The sequence below is a fragment of the Aphis gossypii genome, chromosome X, assembly GCF_020184175.1.
Source record: "Aphis gossypii isolate Hap1 chromosome X, ASM2018417v2, whole genome shotgun sequence".
In the NCBI taxonomy this organism is placed as follows: Eukaryota; Metazoa; Arthropoda; class Insecta; order Hemiptera; family Aphididae; genus Aphis; species Aphis gossypii.
In genome coordinates this window covers 1,731,296-1,743,817 of record NC_065533.1, presented here as the reverse complement: position 1 = coordinate 1,743,817, position 12,522 = coordinate 1,731,296, and the positions used below count along the sequence as shown (strand labels likewise).

Below are 12,522 nucleotides of genomic sequence, written 5' to 3'. Positions count from 1 at the left end.
GCCACCTGTCGTCTTGTCACCTTGCCCACGGGACGACTTCCGGCCGACCGCTCGTCGGCGACCACCGCAACGACGGACTTTTCACTGTCGTCGCTTCCGCTCCGCTGCAGCTCCGTCCGCGGAAGCTTCGTCTGTAGCGGCGGCTGCGACGGCCGCAACGGTCCATGTTTTTGGTTTCGGAGTCGTTCTCCTTCTTCGCCGCGTATGGATTGTCGTCCATCAGGGAGGCGGTGATCGTAAGGCCGGTTAGACGACAGTCGGCGGTCGCCATAGAGTCGCGAAGACGGGAGTGGTCTGCGACGGTGGCGCCGACAAGAAGCAGGCGGCCTGTGGTGCACGGAAGTCGTATAACAAGCGCTGTCACATTGGCGACGGGCTGGTCTGCCGACGGAATTGCCGCCAACACCTCCTGCACCGGCTCCTACTGTTGTCCGAGTTCCAGTTCGGCTTCTGGTAAGTCATTGTCCACGATTAACGGCTCCATTGTCGTTTCCGGTTCGTCACGAACTCCAGCAGTATAGCGGGATCGTTACGACGTTCCCGGAATTGTCCGTTCCACCGTCCGTATCGGAGAACAAAAAAAAAAAAAAAACGAAAAATAAGCACAAAGGAAAACCACTGCGAATGAGTGCGAAACGAAAATATAATCGTACAATTAAAGTTGTTTGTAACAATATTACTTATCGATATTGAACCTGGACATAGGTCGCCAAGGCGATGTGCGTTATGAAGGTATCGTTTTATCGTTTTGATTTCTTTTAAAAACACAGCCATGCTCCATATATATTATTAGTGTCGGGTTTTCATTAGTTTTATAATTTTTATAATTTTATAATATTGAAATACCGTAGGTGTTCAGTGTACCCAAAAGTTTTCATTGGTCACAGTAATTCATTATTATTATTTACTCGGATGTCTGGCGCCAAATGCGGAATGCGGATTTATTGACCGATTTCATAAAATAGTGGTCGATGGATTCGTATAGGCTGCACGTCTTAAATCCCTTGCGAATAACATCACAATTTATCATTATATAGGTAGGTAACGTTTATACAGTATTTTTTTTTTTTTTTTGTCCAGACATTTGAGAACAGCACAATCGACACATATTATATATATAGGTAGTACACTAATGTATTATCTACCTACTATGCATACTTACCACCCACCACGCATTCGGATGAATTGTTATAAAATGTGCTGCCTTTGCGTGTCTCAAACGTGCACAACGGGTAATGGTTAAGCAATTTGGACACATGTACACGGTATTTAGCTATAGATATGGACATATGGTTGGTATTATTCGATCAAATATTTCGAGGATGATATTCTTTCTATATACATAGACAGTGATTTATCGACGCACCGGAAACAGCGTATATTATATTAGTATATTAAAAGCAAGGTATAAGAAAAGAGATTATGGGGCATATAACATAGTAACATATGTCTATATACGTATTGTCAGTTCGAGTCTCAGCATGAGAGACGCATACTACGTGCTTTTATTTGTGTTTTAAAGAGAAAACTCTATATTTATATATATATACCTGAAGTGACCATATATTTTTAAAAGATAATAATTGAAATAATTTGAATTGTACTCAAGTTAAAAGTGGGTATTATTTTTATATTTGTAATGTGAAAAAAAAATACCAAACTATAAGCTATTTTTCAAACACAATATCTCTTTAAGACAGTGAAGTTCCATATTATATTACAGCATAATATCTATAATTTTTTATAATTTCCACAAAAATAATTTCATTAAATAATACATACTTGTAATATGATATACATATTATGTATAAGATTTAAAATTAAAAAAAAATTATTATTATTAGTATTATTGTATTTTAATCGGTAAGGGGAATTAATGTTTAAATTAACATTATTTGTTGAACATCTGCATTTAACCGTGCTGCAGTTCAATCATTACCTATTTTTACCCGAATGCAAATCGACCATTACCTTTTTTGGCTTCATACGAACTGAGTCCCAATATAATCTTTTATGACGAACTGAGTCACGGGTTGTTTTAGAGTACATAGGATTGACTTCCATCATAGAAATTTTTTTTGTTTTAAATAACTATAATTATTAAGAAACATATTATAATATATTACGCATATTAGGTGCGTGGCCTTAATATCAAATTCTAACATGATCGACTTTGAAATTGTCTGCGATCGTCCGTTCGACCGCCCTTGGTATTGTATATACATAATATACTGTGTATATAAACATAATATTATAATAGTTAACATCGGTAGGTAACTTGAAAGTTGAAACGACGAGATCCGAGAAAACCGTAAGCAGTTCGCCCGTCGGTGTCAAATGCTAAAATATTATAGTGTCACACCAATCAGAAAATTAGATTTTTTCAGGTCGCTGTTATCTACGGAGCTGCGCCGTTATCGAAACGAACAATTCTCCAACCGTCGATAACGCGATTATCGTTCTTCTCAGGTTGACAAAGCGAGTTTTCGAAAACGACTTTTACGATTCTCGCCGGATGTTTTGACTTTTCTGAACGTTTTTAACTCCTTGACGACCATACTGCGTGTTCGCGTCTCTCGAAAGCCGTGAGTACTGAGTATGCGGTTTTTTCGTCACTTTCGTAGTTTCGTTCGTAGCGGTAACGGGTACGACCGTCGACTACGGTCCTCCGCACGTTTTCCTTCGGTGTTTTTGATTTTTATACGTCTGTTTCGTGTTTTTTACGTCCGATCTGTCGGCAATCACGTAGTGCGTTTATTTCAAAAGCTGTTCGTACTGTTCGTAGGTTTACGATTTGTTGACAATTTCGGTTCGTGTTATCGTGACCGGTGATTAAGATTGCGGACCCCGAACGATTCTATTGCTTTTGCTTAGATGTTCGCGTATATTATATTGTAATTATTACGTTGAAGTTTGATTCGACGCCCAGTATTTATTTACCGATGCACAATACTGTTTTTGATTCAATGAATGAATTGAATTTTATCTTTGTGTACTTATATTGTTTGGTTATCGTTGCGTACATACATTATTTGTATACTTATACATATACATATATATATATATATATATGTTATATAATTATTAGGAAATAAGTACCTATAAAGTGTATAAAATGATTAAAATGTTATAAGATAAGAAACGTCCGGCTAGCGGTTCGGGGTAAACGGTCAAAAAGTCCGGGGACAAAAAGTCCAGTATGAAAAAAGTTGGACAAAAAGTCCGGATTCATTTTTTGATTGCCGGACAAAAAGTCCGAGTACATTTTTACTGTCAGACAAAAAGTCCGAAAATACAAAATAACAAAAATATTAAAATTATTTTTTATATTTTATTATTTCTACGATTACCGACACAGAAAAAATTATTTAAATATTATATACATTACGTTTGCCTATACAATAATAATAATAATAATAATTTGATACCTATATACAATACGTTTCCCTAAGAAATGATTGTCGATGTCATTACAATAATAATATTTAAAAAAAAAGTTATACTTTTTAAAAAATCTAGTCTACATTTATAATAACAATAATAATTTATTCTACATTTCGTTTTCTTAAGCAATGACCAATTCTATTTAAGAATTCTGGTATTGTTAACTCGTTATTAACAAACATCGTACATAAATATTGTAATTTTACATTTTTTTCTGATCCATGTTTTTTTTTCTTGGGGGTTCCATATCATGTAATGCTATTTTAGCGTTCGGTGACAATCGATCGGACTTTGTCCTGTCGAGAACGAACCGTTTAACTAGTAAGCACGCGACGAGCCGCACGAAAAACATAATAAAGTAAAATCATATATATAATTAAGACTCGTTTGTTTTAATTAAAATTAATCTGAGCGTCCTGAGCTATCGTATTCAGTTGTTGTCGGTAGCTCAACCTTAACATATATCTTCAACCATTGGTTGTGCTGTGTAGCATTAAAGTGTTTCTAGAAGATATTTGCACCAAACAGCAAAATGTACGTGTACACCAGTATATATCAGGGGTTTTCAACCTGTGCGTCGCGGCTCTCAGAGGCGTCAGCGGTTATTATCGAGGGAGCCGCGTTCGCAATAGAAACTAAAAATAAAATTTCCGCGCACCAATACATATTACATGTTGTATGTGTGAGACAGATCGGCCGTCGATAACCGTGTTTGCGATATCGAGTATAACAGCATATTATTTCGATTACTATTTATAATTTGATAGGTACTTAATGATTTGCCTCTAATCTAATCTATCAGTCATTCAGTCGTAAAATGCACACCGCTGTATGCTTTGTATTCAGTGTGTTATATGCGCTACGGCTACGTACATCGACCGATATTTATTACGATCGTTTTTTGTTCTGCGTTATTTGTTGTGTATTTTTTCTGTAATAATAGTAGTTATAACTATGGATAAGTTTTTGAATTCTAGTAGAAAACGTGATTGTCCAGAAGTGATTTCAAATATTGAAAAGAAACAAAAAATTCCAAATTAAATGAAACGCCATTTGGAGACAGTTCATGGAAATTTGGTGAACAAACCACGTGATTATTTCGTATCAAAATTAAAAGCTATGGCTCAACAAAAACATATTTTTACAAAACAAGCTACTATTTCTTCTAAAGCACTTCTTTCTTCCTATAAAGTAGCTTGGCGAATAGCAAAGAGAAAAAAACCTCATACTATCGCAGAAAATCTAATTTTACCAGCTGCTATGGATATAGTGTCCATTATGACAAAATGTTTTCTATTATTAATACCTAATTACATGTTTATCATTAAATAAAGTTAGATTAAAATTATTGTAAATCGGTAAAATACGATTGAGAATGTTATACCTTTTTAGCCGAACGATTGAGAACACTTAAAATTAACAAAGAACTTACCGCTGACCCCCAAAAAAACCCAAAAAACTATACGATTGAGAACAAATTTACGTGCAACGTTGCCATATCATTTATTAGGTTTTTTAAAAATTCAGTATACATAAAATAAAATATATTCTTGAAAAGTCATAAATTTATAATTATAATCGTATACAAATAAGCGCCTAATTAAAAATAACAAATTTTAAATATTATGTAGGAACTTAAAAAAATATCTAATACCTGTATAGTGTATAGTGTATATTATATAATATGTATAAAAAAAATTTAATATATGCAGAACTTATAAAATGATATTAAATATATATGTATAAAAATGAAATAAATATAATATTTTATAATGGCAACTTAATTACCTATATATCAGTTATAGCAGGATAGCGTAAGCCAACATACTCTAAATATTTTAATAAATTATTAGAATTTTTATTTTCCACATACCACATATATTTATTATGAATATTAAGTATTTTATCCTTTTGTTTTATTGGCATTTCTTTTTTTTTACTCTGTTCTATCGTAGCTATTTTCAGTACTGTTTCTGCTTGAGTTTCAATCAGAATTTTAATAACTATATATATTGATGGATGAGAACTGTAAAATTGACTGTTGTATGTTCTGTGAAAGCTTTCTGCAGAGTTGGTAGTCCTAGAAAGTTATGAATTGTAGTAAATAATAATTTGCATGTATTAATTTATTTGAAAATTACCTGGGATTTTCCGAAGGTTTCATTGCCCACAAGTTTGTATTGAATGGACACCCAGGCTCTATGTAATTATTTAAAACATAATCCGAAAAAATGTGACCAATTTCTTCATTTGGACAAACAGCGATTAACTCTACGAATGCATCTTCAACTTCGTCATGGTCTAGAAATTGGAGACCAAAAAACATCTTTAGCCAATTTCCTAGGTCATCATCAGGATTTTTGTATGCATTTCGAAGTTCACTTTCACTATTTATCTAAAAAAAAAAAAAAATATTTAAATTTAAATTCTATACGATAATTTATTTTTAAGTTACCTTTCGCCACCATGCTTGTCCTAGATGGAATCTACAACCAACAATATTAATATCAGGAAATACTTCTTTCACTGCTTTATGGGCTCTACGTTCAAAATCCAAGTGCAAATTAGGAATGATTAATACTTTTTTTGTCAATTTAAAACATAAGTCAACAATAAACTTCCACATGTTAGTATACGTTTCTTTTAATTTGTTGTTTAAAAAAAAGTATACCACAGGCACATAATGTCCATTTTTAAAACAATGAATCGTGTAAAGCTGAACAAAATATTTTGGTGCATATTCAAATGTACCGTCACCAAAGAAATCAGTACATGTCGTCATAAATTCTATATTTTGTGCTGTAGTTAAACATATAAACAGTTGATTGTGTAGTAACCAGTGATAGTTACTGCACGCTTCTTTTACGACGAATGTACGTTCCGTCGTAGGTTGGAGAGTTGAGGTATATACAAGTTAACAATAAATTAATAAGACAATTGATACGTTTATTAACTTATAAAACAATAATGAAAAGGCTTTCGTTAGCGTAAGCACAAGTACTTAGCTACCGGAGAGCAAGTGACAACACTAACTTGGTCTAACTGACTCTTAGCTAACTCTAACTAACTCTAATTAAATCTATGATGAGGACTCATATTTATATGGAACATGCCGTGATGGAGAATCGGATGATCTACGTCTATGAAGTGGCGTGATGTGTCTAATCCAATCAGGAAACGGCATTAGTGGTCCGACTCGGTGGCGTGATATAGTCATAGGCCACTGGACTTCGGAACTACGTTTTTATACTAAAAACGTCGGTTTACTACATTCCTCCCCTATAAGACGATACTCCGTATCACATCGGGGTGGGGTACACGGAATACCTTGTCTTGATCTGAGGTGCGGATGGTAATGGAATAATGTCGTCCTTGATCGGGTCCTGTGTTCGATTAGTTGCTGGAACGTCTTCGTTTGGTTCTGTCGGGTATGGTTCTTCGACTTGTACTGGAGTTTGAAAATGCCATAATTCTACTTCTGGATCTGTTGCGATATTTCGTCTGGATCTCCTGGTACTGCTTATTGTGCACCATGGTTGTTTTTCTGTGCATCTTATTATAGTTAGAACAATACAGATAATTGTTATTGTACTAATTACATATAATAAATAGTCGTGTCTGCGTTTACTATTTCGTATTTGTTCTGTCTTGGCATCTTTGATCACCATTTCTTTAATTTCCGTTGTTGACTTAGCGACTATATTTAAATCGAACATCTGGTTGGTTCGAATATGCTTATTTTCCAAAATATTAGTCGTTAACTTAGCATATCGATCTTCAGGTTCTTTAATTTAAGAATTTGGTACAAAATCAATTAGTTCGATATCTGTTTCGACTTTATGTGGAATCAATAGGTCGCGTGACGCATAGGCTTTACACGTTTCGTTTAAAGATAGTATACCTACTCCTTCTAGGAAATGATTTGTACTTCTCTTGTCTTGGTCGCATGTAATGAATATGGTTTCTCCTGGTGTAGCATAGATCCATTCGTTTTTGAACTTCAATTTGTGAAATAGATTTGCTCGCAACTGTACTTGCATGATTTCGCAACTGTCTGGAACCTCTTTTGGCTCTTGTAGTAAAAGCACCTCACATATAGGACGTCCGCTTCTAGGATGTAAAGGATAAATTTCAGGACATAAAAGGAAATCGCCGGCACGTTTACAAAGGCTTTGGTCAATTTCACCATAGACTGAATACATTTCTTTAGATTTACTTACAGCTAAATACTTATAATTAGGTTTTATATAAACACAATTATTATTATTACAATCTGGTAAAGGTATTAGCTGAAAAAGTGTCAATTCGTATTGATACACTAAAAGTATATTTAAAATAAAAACAATTTTGTCATTTGAATAATATATCGTTATGTTTGATAGGGGTATCATTTCTTGTACATTACTTTCATTTAAATCTATGGGTAAGTCTGTACCACTTGGCATTCCTACCTTAATATTTAAAATGATACGTTAGAAAGCTTCTCATATCAGCTTTGGATGTCATATTTCGATATATCATACCTGATAACGAATTTACTAAATAATACTAATGATAATGATATGACTATGACTACTTATAACAAATAAAAAAACTTAGAGGATCCTACAGCTATATAATATATATAAATATGTTATGACACTTGAAGTGTTCATAGATCGGTCTCGAAATATTTTTTTGTATTATTAATGTGGATCCTGTAGTGACCAGGTTCCAGGTGTTGACAATATGTCATTAAATCTTCATCATTTTTTTGTGCCATTGATAGATTTGGAAACTGTATAAATTCTTTTCGTCCTAAATTTCTTTTGTACATAAGAAGTTTTATTAAAAATGCAGAAATAATATTTTTTGTTTTGATTAAATTCAAATCATCACCTTGCAACTGCAAATTTGTTTCATTAAATTTTTAAACAGGTCAGTCAAATAAGCAATGTCACTTCTATAATTAATTAAGTTGCCTCGTAAAATATCATCTTTAGTTTTTAAAAATTCAAGTACCGAGTCAAACAACTTATAGAATCTGTCTAAACAGGCACCTTTCGACAACCAACGAACTTCTGTGTGAAATAATAATTGATTGAATTCTTCATCATTTTCAGTACAAAGTTGTCCAAACAATCTATCATTCAATGAATTATTTTTGATTTTATTGATAGCTGAAATTACATAATGTAATGACTTATGTAAGCGTTCATTCAAATTTTTGGCAACTAAATTTTGTCGATGAATGACACAATGTACAGCGAGTACATTTGGTACAGTTTTTTTCAAATATGCAATAAAACCTCGATGGCACCCTACCATGGCTGGAGCACCATCGGTCGCAACTGATAAGATATTACACATAGGAATTTCTTTTTCTTTAAAAAACTCTTCCAATGTGTAATATATTGATTCTCCTTTTGTGTCAGTCATCAAGTTTTTAGCAAATAATAATTCTTGGCAAATCTTTTCTTCTTTTACGAATCGTACGTAAGCTAATAATAAGGCTTCGTTACCTGGTAAAGTTGATTCATCAAGCTGTATAGAAAGTTTGGTGGCTTTTAAAAACTCGCATAATAATTCTTCGACAGATTGTGCCATTTCATCAATTCTCCTTTGCACTGTATTATTGCTCAGAGGAATTTTTTTAATAATGTCAAAAGCTGGTTTATGCAGCATTGTGTTTATTACCTCGCTTATAGCTGGTAAAATAAGTTCTTCGCCAATAGTATGTGGTTTACCAGACTTGGCTATCAGTAGAGAAATGTTGTACGAAGCTCGCAATCCGTCATCATCTTGTTTCGACGTTGTTGAAAACATATTGACCAATGTCGGCTCTTTCAAAAATTTCTTTTCAAGTGTTTGAAAATAAAATAAATCCATATTTTTTTTATTAGCATGAACTTTTATTAAATGTTCTTGCAGTCTCGATGGTTTCATAGCTTCATTTGAAAATACTTTTCGGCAAATGAGACACATTGGTAATGTTATATTTGTAGGCGATTGAATAAAACCATACTTCAAATATTCAATATTATACTGCCTACATTTTTTCTTCGATTCAGATGCCATGATGTGAAAAACGTTTAGAATTTAAATAAAATAATACACAAATTAACAAAAATTATTATAAAAACGACAACGAATAAGGTCGGCATTCGCGAGTGTACTAAATACAAAAATAATTCAGATAATTTAGATCACGTACCTACGTTGTTTCTGTTATCGCAATAACGACAGATTATCGACAAATGTCGACAGACGACGAACGATTAATCTAAAAATACAAAATACACAATTCAGATAATTTGGATCACGTACGGTGTTTCTGTTATTACGATAACGACAGATGAAACTATCACCGCCCCCTTTTTGTAATGAAATGCCCCCCAATTAAGCTTGTAACTTCCATTGCCCCCCTGGATAGGTCTAGCGCCCCCAAGGGGGCGATATCGCCCACTTTGGGAAACACTGCTGTAGTCCTTCCTCCCTTTCTTTATTGTTATATTTTCATTGTCGTGAATCATTATCACCTCGTATGGCCCTGACCAATTAGAACATAATGCGTTTTTCTTGTTCTGTTCTTTTAGTAACACTTTATCTCCTACGTGTAATTCTAATATGTTTGCGTTTTGGTCATAATATTGCTTATTGGAATTTTTCTTTTTTATTAGATTTTCCCTTGCTATCTTATGTGTTTCCTGCATTATTCTTTTTAAATCTAACGCGTAATTATCATAATTATATTGTGGTTCAGTCGTTTGAAAAAAACGTGTCGGAATTATTGGTTTTTTCCCGAAAACTAACTCGTACGGAGTATAATTCGTTGAAGTATGCACCGTGGTATTATAGCAAAACATAGCATAACTAATTAACGCGTCCCAATTATTATCTTTGTCTACGAAATTGCATAAGTACGTTTTCAAAGTTAAATGTGATCGTTCCAAATAACCATTTGATTGGGGATGCCACGGAGTTGTTTTAGTTTTTTCGATTTTCAATAATTTACAAACGTCTTTAAACAAATTTGATAAGAAAAATAAATAAATAAATAAATAAATAAATCAGAAAAACGGCTACAAAGGTCTATTACACTATCACGTTCCTCATTGTTAAGGTGTTCCGTTTTAATAGTTTCCTTAATTTTTCTAATTTTATTATCCGCGTATTTTTCTTCGTTAGCAATAAAAACACAATCATTAAAAGGTTCCCACTTTAGATTACTCGTGGTTAATTGATTGATAATAAATGGTTGCTCCGATATATTTACTATATTACTTATAATTTTATCGCCTTTTACTGGACTGATACTATTAGCTATAATTACGTCCTCGTTAATCTCGTATTTTTTTATCGCAATAAATTCGTGTTTAATTTGTTCGTCCGCTCTAATTTGTAAAACGCAGTTACTTCGCGGTGGAATAATTAACGCGTTATTATCGATTTCTTTTTTTTCTGGTGTTATTAATATTTCCTTATCCCAATCTAATACGACTTTGTTTAATTTCAAAAATGTTATGCCTATTATACCTGCTTCAGGTATTGGAAAATCATCGTATACAATACCGAATTTAACTGTAAAAAGTTGTTTGTTAATGTAAATTGGAATTACCACAGATCCTACTGTTTCTACTGGACTTGCATTAATGCCCTTAATCTTTTTTTTATCTTTTTCGTTCACGATTATGTGACCTTTTAAACTTGAAATTTTTATAATGTTCATTTCCGAACCACTATCAATTAAAAATTAATTTCGTTTTTAACAAATTTATCCGAAAAACACGTAATATGTTCCTGTGTTATTGGTGTTATAATACGAACGTTACTTCCCGATTGTATTTCACTGATAGTCCTATCGTGATTTTCCTGACCATTTCTTTCGACGGTTTCATCTTGTTCGTTACGTTTTAATTTACGACACTCACTTATATCGTGATTCTTTTTTCTACAATATTTACAGAATTTACTAGAATATTCGCGTTTAAATTCGGTCTTTGGACTTTGTCCATTATTCGGATTTTTAAAAGTAGCTAGCTTATGCTCGCTTGTTCTACATTCATTAGCATAATGACCAAATTTCTCACAACGATGGCATTTAATCGCGCTTTTATCTCTAGTGTTTTCTTTATCAACTTTATTTTTATAATTCGGTGTTTTGTTATACCCGTTTATGCTATTATAAAATTCTGTTGTTGTTTCCTCTTCCATTGCAATTAAAACGGCTTCTTCGAAACCTTGTATGTTACGCGCTTTTAATAATAACCGATAGTTTGTGGGATACCCGCTATGAATACGCTTAGTGCGTGTGCTCGCACTGTTTGCGCTATTATTTCTGATTCTACTGCGTCCCTACCTACCGTTAACGCGTTCATTAATGCATGGGCTGTTTCTTCAATTCTAATAGAAAAATCTTTAACTGATTCTTTTGCGTTCTGACGCATTTGACTTAACTGTACTTGTAAGTAAGACACTGAATGTGTCGATCCAAAAACGGTTTTAAATAATTTTTTTAATTCATCCCAGGTAGTAATTTTTTTATACCTCACGGCCGATAATGCTTTACCCGTTAATTGTGCCAGTATCGCTTCTAATATATTAGGTTTAATAGTATCGGAAATATTATTAAAAATGAACTCGCATTTAGCCAAGAAAGAAACTAAATCGGACTCTGTTCCTCCCGAAAAAGCAGGAACCAATGCGGTTGCCCCTTGTAAATTTAATTTTTCTGGGTTAACCATTTTTATTTTAAATGTTTCCGGATTATATGATACTACTTGCCAATTTTTGGGATCTCTGTCAGACATACAATATACAATATATTATTCAAATGACATACAGAGCTTGCATCTTTATCCGTGGATCGTTTGAAAAGTTGACTTCCGTCCTTCTGGAATTTGATTTCTGTCCTCCCTGGACTAGACCGTTTGAATTCTCTCTGTTCTCCTTCCTGTCGTGAACGTGGTTTCGTCGGTGGGTCTCAAAGTACTTATTTTTTGATTTGACTCAAAAAAAATTTCGTTTGATGAAGTATGACCCCACATCCGACACCAAATTTTATGTAGTAACCAGTGATAGTTACTGCACGCTTCTTTT

General features: G+C 33.5%; 2 protein-coding genes across 2 annotated transcripts; both read right to left on the bottom strand.

The window, feature by feature from the left end:
* Window positions 1-5,232: 5,232 nt before the first annotated feature.
* LOC126552262 (uncharacterized) lies at window positions 5,233-6,070 on the bottom strand. Its single transcript, XM_050206959.1, has 4 exons — window positions 5,900-6,070; window positions 5,586-5,839; window positions 5,385-5,524; window positions 5,233-5,273 (listed from the first exon to the last, which is right to left on the bottom strand). The coding sequence occupies exons 1-4, from the start codon at window positions 6,068-6,070 to the stop codon at window positions 5,233-5,235; spliced, it is 606 nt and encodes a 201-aa protein (XP_050062916.1).
* Window positions 6,071-8,207: 2,137 nt separating this feature from the next.
* Window positions 8,208-9,548, bottom strand: LOC126552218 (protein ZBED8-like). Its single transcript, XM_050206918.1, has one exon. It carries the CDS (start codon window positions 9,499-9,501, stop codon window positions 8,311-8,313), a length of 1,191 nt encoding a protein of 396 aa, XP_050062875.1. The 5' UTR covers window positions 9,502-9,548; the 3' UTR covers window positions 8,208-8,310.
* Window positions 9,549-12,522: the final 2,974 nt, after the last annotated feature.